Raw genomic sequence first — 18500 nt, forward strand, 5'->3', positions numbered from 1 at the left:
AATAAAAACCAGTGACAACAAGTGGATTGTTTTGTTTAATAGTTTATAAAATAGGCATATTTTGGAAGTTTTCGTGCTTCGTTTTATTACCTTAATTGAATTTGGGGAAATAGCATACTGTTCATAAACACCACAAACAACTTTACTGAAAGGGTTTTTGAAGATTTGTCTTTGATAGAATTCTTGTCAGATTACCGTTAATTTGAAAGTATGAGTTGAACATGTCACAGAATCTCAGTAAACGTTTTCTATCTTTAATTGAACTTAAAAGCGTGATAATAAACACACAATCTCTATTCAGTTCTCACGTATTATTTTATTCTCACCGCCAACGTCAATTAAATTTTGGGATGAAAACTTTGCCACCAACCATACCATATCAAAACGTACTACTTTCCGTTATACAAAATTGTCATTGTATTATCGAAATAGAAAAATTCAGTTAGTCATGTTAAATGCATGCGTGAATAATAGTTATGCACTAACTTCAAATTTCAAAATTCTTGAGGTTTTTTTGTCTATACACATATTTCTCGTATTATGTGATAAGAATTTGTGTTTTTATAATTACAGCACATGTTGTCATATATTTATCGATTGTTTAAGCCATTTTAACACTGTTCATACTTAAATGTATCAAGTGTAAAGCTGTTATCATTTTATCTACTGATGAAATCCTGTTATCAATTTATCTCTAGTTACCAATGGTATGTATTTATTAGCAGATATGAAACTAAACTAGTTACATATAATTATTTAGTGCAATTAATGTGATTTTTTTAACTCGTGTGTAAGTAAAACATGTTTTTTTAATGTTAATTTAAAAATTCTAAATTTAGTCATTTTCAGTTCTTAATGATGATATGCGGTAAAATTTTAAATAACTCACAAGGACAGCTCAAATTATTGAAATATGTACACAACAATGATATCAGATCCATTGAAAGGATTGTCCACAGGCACAGCAATTTATTGTCAGCAAAGTACCATCAACCGCACGAAGAACATCCTATTTTAATTCTAGCCTGTAACGATCCAAATGTTAAAGGTGAGACTATTGCGAAATTAATAGAATTGGGAGCTTCCTGCACCGAACCCACGGAAAATGACCACTGGGAAGCTATCCATTATGCGGCCATTCAAGGTGATAAAGATAAACTGAGGGCAATCATTAAACACTTAACAACAGAACAAGCCAACTCTTTGGTGTATTGTTCAACCCATGTACCAAGGAAATTTCGTTTGGCCAATAAAAATGTGAAGAAAAGTTACTCAAATAACGCCTTAAATATCCTTTTGAAGTATGCAAGACGAAATGAATCATTTCTTGAATGCTGTCAGCAGCTGATTGATAAAGGAGTTCGAGTGCATCAAGCTGATTCCAACGGAGTTAGCCCACTTGATTTGCTGAAGAACGAAGATAAGTTAATTGCTTCCAGGTTGGTCCATTCTCAACAAAGTGAAAGTTTCACAAAGGACGCTATTTTTGCACTAGTTATGTTTAACAAAGAGGAAGAATTTCTACTAAAAGATTTCAGCCAAGAAGAAGTCAACGGGTTGGATGGTTCGGATGAAAACTTTTCCAGCTGTACCCTAATGCAAATGTGTTGTGCTAAGGGACTTACATCTTGCGTGAAACATATCTTAAGCAAAGGGGCTTCTCCTAATAAGACAATTCGAAAAAATGAAACCTCGCCCATTATGATAGCAATTAAGGAAGATCATGAAGAAATAGTCGAGCTATTCTTAGATAATCCAGGAATTGAATTACCGGAAGACATTTTGATAAAAATGCAAACTAAATACAAACACATGAAGAATGTTGGCAGAATAGATAAATATATGACATTAGTTCTAAATCATTTAACTAAATACGAAAAAGATAAAATTAGAAGATATCTCTTAAGTACTGATGACCTAGATCGTACAGCCCTTCACTATGCTACAAATTACAGATGTTCAGATAATGTTTTGAAACTTTTGGAAATGGGGGCACCTCTGACTAAGAAAGACAGCTTCGATTCCACTCCGCTACATTCTATAGAACCCAATGTTTTAGAAAAATTTTTTGATAGATGTATTGCTCTACCCAAAGACACTAAAGATCTAGATAATATGCTTTTTGAATTGAAAAACTACAAAAAAATGTTTCCTATTGAGATTAATTACGAAGCATTAATAGGTGGTAGCGAAAAAAATGAAGTGAATGAATCGGAATTCCTTTTTTATCTTATCAAAATAGCAAATTTAACACATTTGTTAAATCATCCTGTAATTTCGAGTTATCTAGCAGTAAAGTGGACAAAATTCAGATGGGCTGTCTATATAAATTTGCTCTTGTATCTAATCGCCTATGTATCTCTTTTGTTTTATGGATTTGCTTACGAAAATTATGCTACCGCTTCAAATGGTCTTCTCCTGACGTCTTTGTGTTTTATTTTTACACGTGAGAGTGTTCAGTTGACGCTTTTTCGCACAGATTATCTAAAACGATTAGATAACATAGTGGATTTGTTGCTTATTGGTGGAGTTATCTACATTATCGCGTCTGGCTGGACAGAAAATGTGGCACAAGATGATTATAATTTAAGGGTCGCTTTTTCCGTGGTTTTTCTCACTTCTACTTTAGGAATTTTTATGCAGTTAGGAATTCTTCCTTTTTTCACCATCAAAGTTATAATTCTACGACAAACTTCTATAAGTTTCTGCAAGTATATGGTATTTTATATTTTTCCTGTATTAGCATTTTTTTTCTGTTTTTATATGTTACGTGACAATCCTGATCCGAAAGACAACATGAATGATTTTTTTCACATACTCTATGATGTTATCACTATGTTCGCTGGTGATCCTGACTCAAATTATCCTTCCCAGTTTGAAACCAACCCAATTTTCAGTCACATTATCTATGTTTGTTTCATCGTTATAATTGGAATTATACTCCAGAATCTTCTTATTGGGTTAGCAGTTAGCGATTTACAAGAAATTCAGAAAAAGGCTGAATTTATTAGCAAAAAGGAAATAGCAGATTACATTACAAACATCGAAAGAATTATCTTTTCAAACTTGCTTAAATCGACTAATAGCATTTTTCGAAGCATATTTAAGAAACTATTGAGAACGGCTAATGTATTTCAGGATGATAAAATTTTAGTGATTCAGCCTTATAACGACGGATGCGTTTACACTCACAAAAATCCTAAAAGTAAACAATATATAAAGGACCAAGCCATAATTGAGTTTTTACAAAATGTCATTAAGGATTTAACTCTCGCCAAAGATAGAGAAGTTGAATCGACATACTCCTTAAAAATGTTATACGAAAAGTTGGAAAGAATAGAAAATGTTCTTGAAAAACTCGATGTAAATAATTTGTTAAAAAAATAAAATACTTTTACATTTTTGATTTTTATTTTTACAGTGTAAAATATTTTCCACATTTATTCTGAGTATTATCTGAACGATATTTATAAATTAATTGTCGGTTACAGAATCGCGATTTATAAAATTGTTATTAAATTTTTATCATTTGATTGTGAAAGTGGTTATAAAAAATCATTTTGTTGCTTCATGTTTCAGTTTTAATTAGAGTTGTTGAGAATATTGACTACTAATTTTCTAAACGAACACATTCTGAAATTCAGGCACGTGTAGCTTTGTTGTTTGTAATTGCTTAATTAGATTTTACTGCAGATTACCTTAAAAAGTTCTTTACTCGTTATTAAATTAATAGTGAACGTGGGTACTAAAAATTATTGTAATCATTTATTTGTTTTCACGTCCTTTATAATTAATATTAGAGCTTATAAAGTGGTACGATTGTAAATATGTAATAAAATTTGCAATGTACTTTACACCATTCAAATACATGCTACAGTTATGCCGATAACCAATAAAATATTTACACTTATATTTAAATAATATAATATACTATAAAATACTACAATATATACAAAAAACGATTTCTGGTGTTTTCGGCACCATGTGTAGCAGAATTTTTAAAACGGTCACTTGGGCATTATGAACTAACTTTAAACACATTATTCCCACGACTTCGGAAATTAAAAAAAACTGTCGAAGCGTTTCAGCAGCTATCTATTATCCACTCACACCAAACTAATTTAATACTAACCATTTTTTAACCTATACCCTATTTCTACGATTCCTTGTCAGGAAGAGCACGGGATCAGACCTGTTACAAAGCTGGAGTATTTTTTTTATTTTTATATAATTTTCAACTTTTGAAAACATATAAGATTTATATTAATTGCTTTTAACACTTTTCATAAATTTTATGGTAATTTGCAATAACATATACTAATTTCTATAAAAATCTAAACACCTTGAATTAGTTAGATAAAACGGAAAGTTTCACCAAATGTACATTAAATCGACCCAAATAAATGATTAAAATAACAGGCCTAAAACTTGTGAAATAAAAAATGTACTAGGCGAGGCATGCTTGAAAGAAGATGGTTTACGGTGTCCTGTGGGATCTCGTCCTAAGCTTCCGGAAGCCGCATACGAAGGTCACTTAAATTATTCGGGGGATGCTGCAAGTTACCTAGACGTGTGCCCATGATATCCCCCACATGTTCGATTGGTGACAAATCTGGTGAACGAGCAGGCCAGGGGAGAACTTCAATATTATGTGGTTGAAGGTACTCCGTTGTGACTCTTGTCGTATGTGGGCGTGCATTGTCTTGCTGAAATAGGGGTCGAGTTAACCCCCTGAGATAAGAAAATGCAATCGGCTCCAGTACTGTATCGATGTATCCTCTTGCATTCAAATTTACCTGAATGAGAGCTGTATGGCGTTCAACAGCGAAATTCAAATTTCGGCATTCTCAACGTAATTGCCTCACCCTCCTACGTCCATCGTAAGCCTAAAGACAAAACCGGGATTCGTCTGACTACCTGATTCTATTCGTGGCCCCAGTTTGCTCGCTCGTTGCATCATTGCAACCGACGAACACGATGTCTTGGTGTCAATGGGAGGCAAAGAAATGGTCGATATGAACGCAACCCAAACGACCTTATTCGGCGATAAACTGATGACTAGCAAAGCAAAACGTTGTTTTCAAAAGGTAAAAAGGGTAAGTTAACGTTAATGGTTTTTGTTGAAATTTTAATCATTTCTTCCATGACTGTTTCCATATCGGATCCGATAATATTAACTAAATGGCTCAACTTTTTCGAGGTGTTCGGATTTTTATAGAAATCAGTACATATGTTAGGCAACGCGTAACTTTTAATAAATCTGAGATGATTTGAAAAGTTTCCTAATTTTGTACTGAAGGGTTAACTGAAGGTAAAAAGTCTCCATTTTTTAGTTTTAAATGAAAGTAGTTCATATTTTTGGATCTACTATAGTTGGGAACGCCAATAGTAAAATAGGGCCAGTAATTCAGTACTGCGCAATATAGATAGTTAAATATATGAGGAAGTTATAAAGTAATTAATGAACAGGTTCATTTAGTCCGGGCGGAAGGTTGCTGAAAATTTTCTGTTGTGTTCTGACGCTTATGTAATGTTCTTTATTTAGTAAAGAGGTATTTTGCATTTTATGAAATTAAATGAAAAAGTTACATGTCGAGGTAATTCTTATATAGGCGAAACACTCAGTTGTAGAATATTTCAAATCCTACCCACGTAAACACTGGACTACTCTCGAACTAATTTCTCGTATTCATAATACCAGTGAGTGATAAGTGGTAGAGACTGAAAAACTTTTTGGTTTGCTCTGGATTGACTTCAAAGATGTTCCTATTGTAAGATAAAAAGTAAAGACTTTAAAGTCGCTTTTCGATTTTTTTTAAGCAAAGATTATCATGCAAGTGAAAAATTTCAGTTTTATAGTATTTGACAAGTGTAATTAGAGTAGGGAGAGCAATAAAATCATACTTCCAAAGTGTAGCTGTGCCACTTAGAAATTTTGACAATATAGGTATATCTTGAGAAGTTATGAAATCTTCGAAATTTCCATTACAATTAATTTTGTAGGTATTTTACTTTTATAAAAGTTCATTGGTCTAATGTCGAAATGGAAAAGAAAATAAGCGGAAGGAGATAAATTTCGTCAAGCAGTTGAAGTTAAAATTATTTCGAAATTACTGCTTGTGTAGGAAGCTATATTCTACGTTAAAGTATTTATAACATGAAGGGTGTTTAAGGACATCTTAAAATTCATTTAGCCGGAAATTAAAACAACTTTCGGTTTTTTGGCTGAAAGTAACCTATTACAATTTGTTTTATACGGATTATTATTGTTTACTGATTTAGAAAAGTATCATAAAATTTATAATAATTAATTCATCGTTCGATTAAATTTCAATTGAAAAATGTTTTTGTTAACGGTTTATAATTATTTGTTAATTGTATGGAAATGAATAGAATAATAATTTTTCGGTTCAACTAACAATAGGTAGTGAACAGGGTGAGTCACTTACGCATGATCTTCGATATTACATTAATTATTACAGATAGAAAAAAAGTTAGGCTTCAAAGTTGTACGGCTCTGAGTATCATACAATAAAATTATTTTCCACTATACAAAGTGTTGTGCTTTCGAAGCATAGCACAAAACTTTTTTTTTAATACAATGACCATAGTTTATTTTTGAAATTCCCATGCGGTGTTGCCACGTTATTCCATTTTTTGAATTTTTTTTTTTGCATTGCAAGGGCTCACAAAAAATCGGAATAAGGATATTTTTAAGTTCAGTGTTGCAATATTTATGGAGAGATAAACAGAAGTACACTGTTTATTATGGTATCAAATAAATAAAATTTTAAGGTACAGTGTCTTTCTAAAAATTGAAATTTTACAATTTCCAAATATCGATATTTCAGTTTTTTCACATAGAACACATGGTATTTTATTACTGCATTTTTACTAAATTTTTTATTCTCACTCTTTGAATATGTTGGTGTATCCCTTAAAAAACTGAAAAATCTCAACAGCTATCAACTTGAAATGAAGTAGAAAATATTTAACAAATAAAAAAGAGAACAAAAAACAAAAAAGTTGTAGTAATAAAACATTGTTCTCTTTGAAAAAACTGAAATATTGATGCTTGAAAATAGTTGTTATAATATATTTTTTTTATGAACACTTTTATTTATACCAGACTCCCACAAAATATTGCGACCTAGATTTTAAAAATAACCTTATTGCAATGTTTTGTGAACTCTTCCATTGCTAAAAAAATTCAAAAAATTGGAATAACTTTGCAACGTCGCATCGAAATGTCGCAAATGAACTATGGGTGTAAGGCCTAAAAGGAGGTTGATCAAAATATGTATATAGACTTGCTAAAATTATGGATACAGCTAAATATTTTCAGAACTTATTGAAATTTGGTACCCAAGTAAAAGTACTTGAACTGCAATATTGTTCAAATTTATGTCAACTTCTGTCCTTGTTTTGGAGAGACAAGGCGATTTGCGTAAAGCAGTCAAAATTGACACAGTATGAAATAAATATTTAACCTGCCATCCAGCAGCCATTTGGTATAATACAGTAAACATATTTGGCTGTTAATGTACACTTTTGATTTTAAATGTCCCTACAAAAAAATCAAGGGGAATTAAATCTGGCGAACGAGATTAAAGACTACTTGTATATATAAGTATGTAAAATGGAACGCTATTATATCTCTCAGGTAAGTTGGTCCAAATGCACAATTTTTTTATTGCAATTTAATTAACGTAAATTTATAAGATCATTTAAGAAAGAGTGTTTTTTGTTTCTGTCAAGGATTTTTTAATATTTTTTGTCAAGGTAAATTATGTTTTTAAAATAATAATAATAATAATAATAATGATTTATTTAACGGTTAGACCAGTTACAAAAATGAAAAAATATGTAAATAAATAACATGGACCAAACAAACAAACAAACAAACAAAAATTAAAAATTAGTTGACAGTGTAGTCCGAATATTGCGCTTGAAAGAAGTGAAAGACACGGGAATAACATAAGCTAATGCTAATCTCCCTTAATGGAAATTACATTACATACTATTTTGCCTTTCTGCTGGTCGTGTTCCCAAATAAAATCACTTTTAAGCTTTTTCTTCTCTACAGGCACATATTTGCCAGACTATTTAATTTCAGAGCGAGAAATGGCTAATTGAAAGATGCGTAAAATATAAGACATTTTCTATATTAATTATCAACGCGCGGAATTGTGTTTCATACGCTCGATCCAGTGCTGTCGCGGCGATAGTTTGATTACAAATATATTTTTCTTTTGGACTATATCAACATAATATAACATTTCAAGATCACAAATCTGTGGTCCTGTGTTTGAAAAATTAAAAAGGGCATCGAGTATTTTTATTTGAAGTAATATAGTAATATAGAAGTAGTTTTTTAACAAGCTGTAAACACTCCAAGCGACGCACTGGCTACGACCTTGTGGACCAGATCAAAGCGTCCCCGCTACTCGCCGTAAAACACACCTTGCTTCAACTGGGGAATTGCATCCGTAAGATATTTTTCCGCCCAGTGTTAATTATATACAAATACATTGAAATTTTCCCAATTAGGAAAACTGAATTCGGACGGGGTTTGTAGCGGGTTATCCCGTACCCAATGCTGAAGGAATCTACCTTTTCTGCGATAAAGAATATAAAGAAAGATGGATCGTTCCTGAGAAAATTGAAAATATAGCATCTATTGTAAAAATTTAAACTAAGTACATAGTACTACAGAACAAAGATTACATTTCATTGTGCCTGTATCCTTATATTTAATAAACATTAATACTACGTAGAATTGTTTGAGAAAAATCACCATTTTGTTTCCCAATATCTCGAAGATTTATTTGCTTGTATTCATTTATTTTACTGCGTGGAAGAAATTTAATCAGTACCAAAACTATTCGTTGACTACTTTCTTTTCAACATCAAATGAAACACCATATCAGGGGACCGGTTTCGGTTTATTCCTTCGTCAGCCCTTTACTACAGAAACAAAATTACATACATTTTGGTGATAGAATTTTAACAAAAATTAAACGAAAATTAGCGTCACATGTCCAATTTAAACTCACTTCTCATTTCATGTCGCATTTAATTTCTACCAATAACATACATATATGTCTGATTAAAAACCATAAAAACACATCAAAATTACAAATTAAAAGTATCTACCACGTGTTGATTTTTTAACATCTCCTCTCATTCACCCTAGTGACGTTTTATTAGAACCAGAAAACCTTAAATTAAAATATTTGGCGTTGAAATTTAAAAAACATAATGTTAGAACCAAAAAAATTTCTTTTGTTACGTACTTCCCACAAAGCTGTCCAAAACTGTCTGGAATATTGGAGTTAATTTCAGTTCTACTTGTTCGTTTACACATTTTACTTTTTCGTCTTTCATCGCTTTACTTATCTTTAACGCTTCTAATAACGACAATTTCTTCCCTTTATTTTCCTGGTGTAGTATTTTTATATGTTCTCTGTCTAGTTGAGTTTTTTGGCCATAAGAAGATGTTCCTTCACCCTTTTTATTAGCCTTCTGCCCGTTTGGCCCACATACGAGTAGGTATACAGTGTTGCAGTTGTTATATTTTAGTCTATATACTCTAGTTGATTCATCTATTTTATCTCTATCTTTATAAGTGAACAGGATGTCCTTTAATGTCTCATCACTTCTCACTGTGATCTCCATACCATTTCTTTTCAAAACTCTTTTACTCTTCGTTCCCTTATCTTTAACCGATTTAAAATTATTTTTTTTTAAATGTTCTTTACTCCAATCTGTTTTATGATGTTTTATGATTTAAATTCATTCTTCTCATGTTCATCTAGTTTTAATTTTACTGCTCTATCTATTAGACTTTGTCTTCTCTTCGTCTCTGAATGTGAAGAAATCCTGGTCAGTGAATATTATGTTTTCTTTCTCTATTTCTGTAATTTGTGTTTTTTTAATCAACTCGATGACTAATTCATTTGTGTTATAACATTGTCTTATCCGTGATCTTGTATTTTCTTAACTTTTCTATAAGTTCTTTACTATTGGATATACTGTATTTTGGTTTATCTTGGTGAAATGATGGCAGACACCAGTCTTATTGGATTAATTATCATTCGTATTGATTTTGACCAAAGCATACGGTTTGGAATTTTGGAATTCATTGAACATCTCATGTATCTTAGCCATTTTTTGTTGTGTCATCACACTCTTCAGAATCATCTTAAGTTTGTTACAATGTGAGGGTAGTGGGTTTGTTTTCTTCTCTTTGAATCCTTGTTGGTTAATAAAATTCAAAACTTTTTTGGCATATTCTTACTTTTCCATTATTATTATTGAGTTACCTTTATCTGCTTTTCCTACTACTAGTTTTTCTTCTTTTATCTTCTTTTTAAGCGTTCGGGCCACCTTTATTTCTTCTCTGTGTTTCATTTGTCTTTTCTTCATTTCTTTTCTGAATATTTCTGTGCATTCTATTCTTCTTCTTTTTCTCATTGTAAAACTCTGATGTCCTCAATTGCTGCATCTGTTTCTACTGCCAGTTTTCAAGTTTTCCTTTGTCTACGTTCTTTATCACATACTTGGTTTATTTGTTTGTCCTTCTTCAGTCCGCTAAATAACTGAGTGTACCCCTGAACAAGAACGAAAACGAATGTTGGAAAAGTTAGTAAATAAATACGTCATCAACTTTTTGAGTGGGGAGTAAATAAATTTTAGTCGATGTTTTGTAGATACTTAATTTAAAATTGCGAAGACTCCGATGTGTGGGTTTTAAGATATATATCAAAATTTTATTTTACATATTTTTTACGATAACCCGATAACAGATCTCATTAACAATATTTTGAATTAACAACAAAATTTTGATTACCATTTTACACTGTAATCTGGTAATATATCTAAAATATAACATGGCAAGTTTTCTAAGGATTTAACCTTGGGCCATTCCTATTTCTTGTTTTCATTAATGACATTTGTCAAATTTGACGTATTTTGTTAAAGTTGTTGCTTTTCTTCTGCAGATCTGCATAAATATAATGTTAACGAAAAAGTAAGCTTTGTCCTCCACTTTATATACAGAAAAGAATGGTAACGATAAAATCGTTTGTCGGGTCTGATAATTTTTTTCTCTTAGACCTGACCTGTGCAATAAGTTCCTGTTTTCCAAAGATTACTAAACATTGTTTGTCATTTTTTTTTTAAATTTCAATCAATGATTATTATTTTAGTTTTCTCTTTATACACCTCCGACACTGCATAACTTTTGAAACTTTGGCAGCGATATGGCCTAGGTATATCAACTGCATCTGGTAAAATTTTTAAAAACCGTTGTATAATTTATAATAACAACAACAGTTTGATTACTTAATGTATAATTTAATTTATTGCAATAAAAAGGTCTAGAGTTTAAAGCATGAATGAGCAAGAATCTTGGATGCCGTATTCGGTGTTAAGATTTAATTTATGAGCAGACAGAGCGTAAGTCAGTGACATATTATATTGTCTGCAGTACGACCAAGTTGAGTAAGGTTTAAATCTTGCTTCAGCTACTTATCGTTTAATCTGGAAGGAAATTACAGAAACAGTCCATATCCGAATTACATAGTATGTCTACAAGACGTATGAACAATTACCAGAAAAAGTTTTAGATTTGTGCTTGAGGTATTAAAATAGTTATTTATTATTTGTTAAGAACAAAAATTAAGTATTCGGAGCCGGTTCGAAAATTTCGGATCGAAGCGAAGCTGAGCTATTAAAAAAAGTGTAACGAGCGAGTTTGGCTCCAATTATTTACAAAACTTCTCCACTGATTACAGAAGTACAAAAAAGAAGGTACACAAAACACTGTTTTAATTATTTTAAGGATAATTATTGAAGAGTTAAATAATTGTTAATTATGTTCATTAATAATACATTCATTATGAAGGTCGTTAGAAGACTTTCTAGACTTTTACTTGTTTTAATTTGTTTTATAACACTTATAACTCTCAAAGTGTTGATTCAAAAAAGTGAGTTCTGCGGATGTAAGTACTCAAAGGTCAATCTAAAATAAAGGCTTGAGAACAAAGGGTTTAATATGGTTTCTGAGTTTAATTATGTGCCTATACTTTTATAATTACCTATTCATGAGTCTGTAACGTTAAGAAGAAACTTTTTTCGTTTACAGAGAAGTTTTGAAGTTGAAAACAATACAAAAACTTTGTCGAAGAGATTTTAAAACAAAGGAAACAAAACATTCGATCCGTTGTGACGAATAGTGAAACTTATTCGACAGCTATCGTTTTCACATTACGTGTAAATTTTGGTGTGGAAGGTTTGTTAAGTAGCTTACGGAGAAGTATGTTGTTATTTGTTAAAGTTCAACAAGATTTAGAGGGTACATGTTTAATGTTTGCTCATAAACTTAATGATTGTAATTTTAGTTAGAGGGCGGCTAATTATAATTTGTGATGACTTAGGTACCTAACATATATAGCACACACGAGCAAATACGTACATTTTTGTAATAATTTCTTTATTTTATAATGTATAAATATTTAAATATGCTATACATAAACTCGTATTATATGTATACATGTATCAAACTGGTCAACGATTATTTCGAAATTGTAGATAATTTGCACTAGTGCAAAATTATCCTTGAAATCCAATTCTTATGCAGAAACATATATGATTTCATTGAATCAATTTTTTTGAAGTAGTCTGAGGTCTAACGTTGAGGAAACATTAGATTAACTATTCGTCAAGACTTTGTTACGATATTTTCTTAGCCTACTCTTGAGAAGTAAAAATATGATGTTTTATGGAAAATTAAGTGCTTTTATGTTTGGAAAACATAAATAATATTAAAAATAACAAAGTGGGAGCGGTAGCTCAGGGGATGATCTCTGACGCCACTGTTTCATAGTATGAAACATTATTAGATTCGGCTGTCAGTATATGTCTCTGTTTTTAATAAGAATCGAAACGTCTTTTATTAAAAAATTTGGGACAGTCGGAATATGACTAAAGGAAAAAATACCTTCGTACCGTGCAAAGCCTATTGTGGATATAATCTTGTTGATTAAGTAAGGTAGCAGATCAGAAGAGTAGAATGGAACGATACAAATAAATTATGAAGTAAGTCTTTTCCCGTGCACCCCCCGATTTAGAGAGAATGATCATAAATCAATCTTTTTAAAAAAAATTGCAGCTCATCTTCTCCATAGACAAAATGCGATACGTTGGCTATCATTCCTCACACATTTCCTTGAGTTTCTAATATCTCACATAAAACATGAAAAATTCATAGCCCCATTTGTGGAGCTAGTGATAAATTCTTTAGCTTTGACAACGGTTTCGTTTTTCGTCTATGATGGTTTCATAACATCATTAATTTTATTATAATTTCTCATAAGCACAACGAACCGGTCTTAAATCAAAGTAATCAATCATAAAAACATACCAGTTAACACAACAAAATATTTTTCATTCGATAAGAGGCAGAAATGATAAATTAATAAACGGTGTTACGAAGTGCTACCAGTTCGCTGCCTTTAAGCCACCGGCCTTAATGAATTGCGTGCAGCTCTTCAACACACAGACACATCATTTAACATTCCCGACACAGGCCGGAATTTGCAATTTAGCACAATTCGCGGCTCACGTGCATAAAAATTTACTATATCGTCTGCCATCTTGAGACTAGGCCTAATTTTGACGCACTGATTGAAATTATCCAAGCATATACACTCGTCTCATAACCACGTGTAAGTTTCTAATTTATATTCCTGTCGCAAGCACTCAGATCGACATGGCAGAAGGAAACGACACATTGCCACCCAGTGGCGTCGCTTTGGGTTTTCGCTTTTCCACAAACAGTTCTATTAAAAATCGAAGTCAACGGGGGTTAATAACACTAACGTTGTGCGATTTTTATTAAATAATAAAAAAAATACTAACAATGCCCTCTCACGGGAAAATACAAACTTGCACAAACTATAAAAATTATGTATGTAAAGTAGCCGTCATAATAAGCTGAACGCCTCAAGCGCTCAATAAACCCCTAACCGCAGCTTATAGATGCCATAAATTTGGGCCCAATGCCCCGTACCATCCAGTTAGTACTTAAATAAGAGATACGCTGTGCCCAAACAGTGGAGAGTAATAAAAATTACAACCATCCTAATCACTTCAATGAGTGGCAGCACGACCGCTCCCCAGACAACATTCGGTATAATTTGAGAGCCACTTTACTAAGTAAGTAGAACGGTCAAATAGTAATCTGTTGTTCCCTGAAAATTTTACTATCAATTTTTCTGAATTGGTAGTACATTTCGCAAGCATTTTTGTTTCTGCTTATCGATCTTTGTGGTACTAATACTCCAGTTTTGCCAACATAAGTCAACAGGTGTTTTTCAAGGAGGTTTGTTACTTACGACTCGTTTGGTTTGGTAGTTTTTAGTTAAATCTACAGCGTTTTACGGATTTTCAATATGCGAATGTGTATACTTATTTGTTAATAAAATTGTTATATTAAATTTGAGTCCCAAGAGTTAGATTTGAAAAAAATCATCATAGGGAAATTTAGTTACCACTGTAATGCAAGTTGTTATGTGGTTGCTAATATTAAAGTTGGAGGAGAATTTGTTCTAAAACTGTGTTAACTTTGTTAAAAAACGAACAAGTTTCTATTTAATTGTTACTTCCTGATTTACGTGTTGAATGTGGAAATTATTTATTCATACAAACACAATTAAGAGAACATATTTTGATGAGCAAATTTTACAATTTAGAAAGAAAAAAATTGGTTTTGTTTGCAATATGTAATGTATAAATAACCGCAAAAAGCAATTTCCTAATTAGAGTTTTTCAGCAGAATAAGAACGTTTTGTTATGCCTTCTGTTAGGTTTCAACGGTTATGACTGTAATGCTTCGCTTACATAATCAGTCCGAAAAATCACGAACGAAAACCACATTTACTTAAAGCTTGAACATTATTATAAACGTTTCTTTGTGATCTGTAAGTTGATGCTTTTCCTTCTTGAATACTAAAAATGTAGACGTGTTCTCGTTCTTGTGTGAATGCAACTTACTGTGGTGGAGGAGTATTTGATACTCTATATTAACAGGATTAATAGAAACTTTTTGCACTGGTCTGTATTTATACGGAAAATTTAAAATAAATAAAAAAACTTAGACAAACACATATTTAAGCTATGGCTGCAATACTTTAAATCAATCTAGAACTGAAGTACTTCTAAAGTCACAAAATAATAAAAAAACTGAGTTAAAAGCAGTGAGCTGTTTTTGATTACCTAAATTTAAACGATTTGTAAAAGTAGTGTTACTTTATTTTTTTTTAAATAAATCTTTTAATTAATTTTATAATACACCTATAGTTTAAGAACGCGCCCTGATTTTGTTCCTTAGACATTCAGTTTTTTGTAAAAAAAATCAAACTTCCTTAACAGTATTTTACAAATTAACTGAAAAGCAACACAACCTCTGAAATAAAATTCACAAAATCAATTTTATAATTTTTATAATGAAATTGTGTGATTGTACTTCAGGGGCTTGGGAAATTCAGTTTAAATAGCTTTATAAATATTTATTAAACACATAATATTACTTCACAAAATTTTAGACACAAAGTTGTTAAATTTCTGGAAGAGATGAACAAATACGAAATCCTTAAAGTGTGCACAAAATTTTAGAACAAACGCTTTTGTCGTTTCCTAGTTAAAATTATAAAATATTGTTACAAAGTTTTGAATAATTTTCCAAAAATTTGCATGCACAAGGTTACGGTTAGGAGTGAACTAATAAATCACAGGTATTGAAATAAGTTATTTTGGACATGTTAAATAGAATTCACCAATTTTGAGATGATATCATGAAAAATAATAATTTTTGGTAAGCGTTTTACAAATCTAAAATTTCGCACAATCAGTACAGAAGTTACTTGTAAATCATTACCAGACGACAGCTAGACGACAGCTGACAGATGAGAAGCAGATGGAAACGGTACACTTAATTTTTAATGAATAATAATAATCAGTCAGTTTATTTTATTGATTAAATCAGGAACTGCAAAACCGAATGCTTTAAAATCTTGCAGAAGTTTTGAAGTTAAGTGTAGGCACAGTACATTTTTAATCAATGTATCTGCTTATCCCCCCCCCCCCAATTGATGGATGTTATCTCCAAATTTTGCAAAATAAATCCTGTCTAAAATTTGAAAAATATGATGAATCTATGCGATTTACAGGGGCGGTTCGTGCCAGGGGGCACAAGGGCACGTGCCCCCCCCTAAAATTAGAACGTCTACAAACACACTGGACATAGCAAAGTAGTAATTTTCAATATTTAAAAAAATATCCGGAAATTTGTGTCATAATTATCAAAACTAATTTTTGAATATCTGATACGTTGCTGATAAAAGCGAAGACCAAATCATACCTCATTTACACCTTTTGTTTACACCGTTGCCATGGAAACCCTGCGTCTAGTCGCCGTAGTCAGCTGAAGTCGAGTCCTACTCGAACAGTAACCACTACCAGTAACTTAGTTGCTGAATTTCATTTTCATTGTACGCGAGTGAAATTGTTTGGTTTTAAATAAAAATAATGAATTCAGTTGAATATTTAATCGTCCTCTGTCTTAGGACGGTGAAATTTTAGTGAAAAATTTAGAGAGAGCCACCCCCGATTTATTAATAAAAAAAGTGTTCATAACAAAACGAGAGACTTTCATAGATATATTTTTGATAGACATAACAAGCATGGTAAGTTTTTGTGGTTGTGAAAAAAATAATAAATTGTTTTGTTATATGTGTCTCCTCACTAATGATTTAAAACCAAAGTATGTGCTTCTTTACTTTTCTTGAATGTATTTTTGTTTTTATTTCCGCCACACAATTTGGTCTATTAATTGAACGATGTTAACCAAAAACGTACTAAGCGCCAAATCGCAAAAAATCAATTAAACATCCTAATAGTCAGAATTTAATGTCAAAAACTAATTTGTAAAAATCCTTTATTTGTCTTAATTATTTTTACACCAAAATTTGAGGTAGAACTATGCGCCTTTAATAAATCTGGGATTATGTTTTAATCAAAAAGGTACCAAGCGACTCAGCACTTTTTTTAATTGGTTGTGCAGTGCTTTGTTTCCTTGTAACTATCCTACAAACTTAGTGTTTTATAAGCGTCAATTTTGGCTTTATAACGAGGGTATTTACTCCGATAAAACAAGGAAAGGGAACTATTTTATTTGGAAAAAAAGAAAATAGGTCGTGGCGCACAAAAGGTGGGATCTTGTCTTAAGAGCTTAATACCTACTGAAAATTTTACCAAAAAGGATATAACAGAACTGCCTCTGTGGTCTGACTCTTGTGGGCGTCAAAATAGTAAGATAAAAACTGTATTCATGCTAAAATCAATTTTATAGCAACATTCTACTTAACAAACGATTTATTTGAAATTTTTTGTTTCGGAACATAGTTTTTTACCAAATGACAAAGATTTTGGAGTCATTAAGTATATACGCCACAAGATTTCGCCAATATTATTTTAAATGGTAGAAAGAAAAATCCATTTATTGTTTAGTTTATGCAGTAAGAAAATTTTTGTAGTAAAGCCGATTTAGAGTCTAGTGTCACAAATAGAAGGCATACATGAACAAAAAATTAGATGCTTGAAAACAATAGTGATTAAACTTACTAAAGATAAACCGATTTCTATTTGTATGAAAAGTAATCAGGAAAATGAGATCTACAATGAAGTTTTGATGCATAAAAGAAAAGACTTCTAAAAATTTTGGAAAATTGTCTACATTATGGCCCAATGGAAAAGCAACATCGCGTAAAAAGTTGGCAGATCTAAAAACATTATGTCTTTTTATTCCCGAGGATGCAAAACTCTTTTACAAAAACTTACGGGGAATAAACTGTGAATTTTATGTGGAGGGTTTTTCAAATGATATCGATTTCGAATTAGGGGAAACAAATTTAACTTAATCATTTTTGTTTTTGTTTCATGGCATATGTTCCTTTTTATAGCAGGTCGTTAAATTAATATAAATATATATATTTTTCAAAAAATTACTTAGTGCCTTTTTACGGAATAATAAATTTAATATCATGGTTTTCTCAAAAAAGAACCAAGCGCCAAAATGCTTCTTTAAAACTGAAAAGGACTGGGTGTTTTTGATGCCATTAACAAAATAGACTACATTCATAAAGTCATGTATTCTTAAGGCAAAAATTTTATTCAGACATTAATACAAATTTTTAGTTTTTAATTAAAGTTTACTTTAGTATTACTCAAATTGCAATTTTGTCGTTTAGTACGTTTTTGGTTAACGTGGTCCAATTGGTGATAACAGCCTGTTTTATATCTTCATATTTAAACTCATCAATTAAATTGTGTGCCCCCATTTCAAAAGGTTACGAGCCGCCACTGGTAATTTACTCTTCGAACCTAAGCTAGGGAACTATTGTAATCGAGTCCATTGGGCGACTAGCTACATTCATATT

At 31.4% G+C, this 18500-nt stretch overlaps 2 protein-coding genes across 3 annotated transcripts in view; one reads left to right on the top strand and one right to left on the bottom strand.

Annotated features, from left to right (window-relative positions):
• Positions 1–18500, bottom strand: part of LOC135131485 (neuronal acetylcholine receptor subunit alpha-10-like) — a 189190-nt gene that overhangs the window by 20274 nt on the left and 150416 nt on the right. The window lies entirely within an intron of this gene.
• Positions 711–3401, top strand: LOC135131475 (transient receptor potential cation channel protein painless-like). The gene is made up of 2 exons (XM_064059249.1): positions 711–790; positions 850–3401. The coding sequence occupies exon 2, from the start codon at positions 856–858 to the stop codon at positions 3385–3387; it is 2532 nt and encodes an 843-aa protein (XP_063915319.1). The 5' UTR covers positions 711–790; positions 850–855; the 3' UTR covers positions 3388–3401.

The sequence above is a fragment of the Zophobas morio genome, unplaced genomic scaffold (genome assembly GCF_036711695.1).
Source record: "Zophobas morio isolate AGI-343-1 ecotype UQ-CSIRO unplaced genomic scaffold, CSIRO_AGI_Zmor_V1 ptg000002l, whole genome shotgun sequence".
In the NCBI taxonomy this organism is placed as follows: Eukaryota; Metazoa; Arthropoda; class Insecta; order Coleoptera; family Tenebrionidae; genus Zophobas; species Zophobas morio.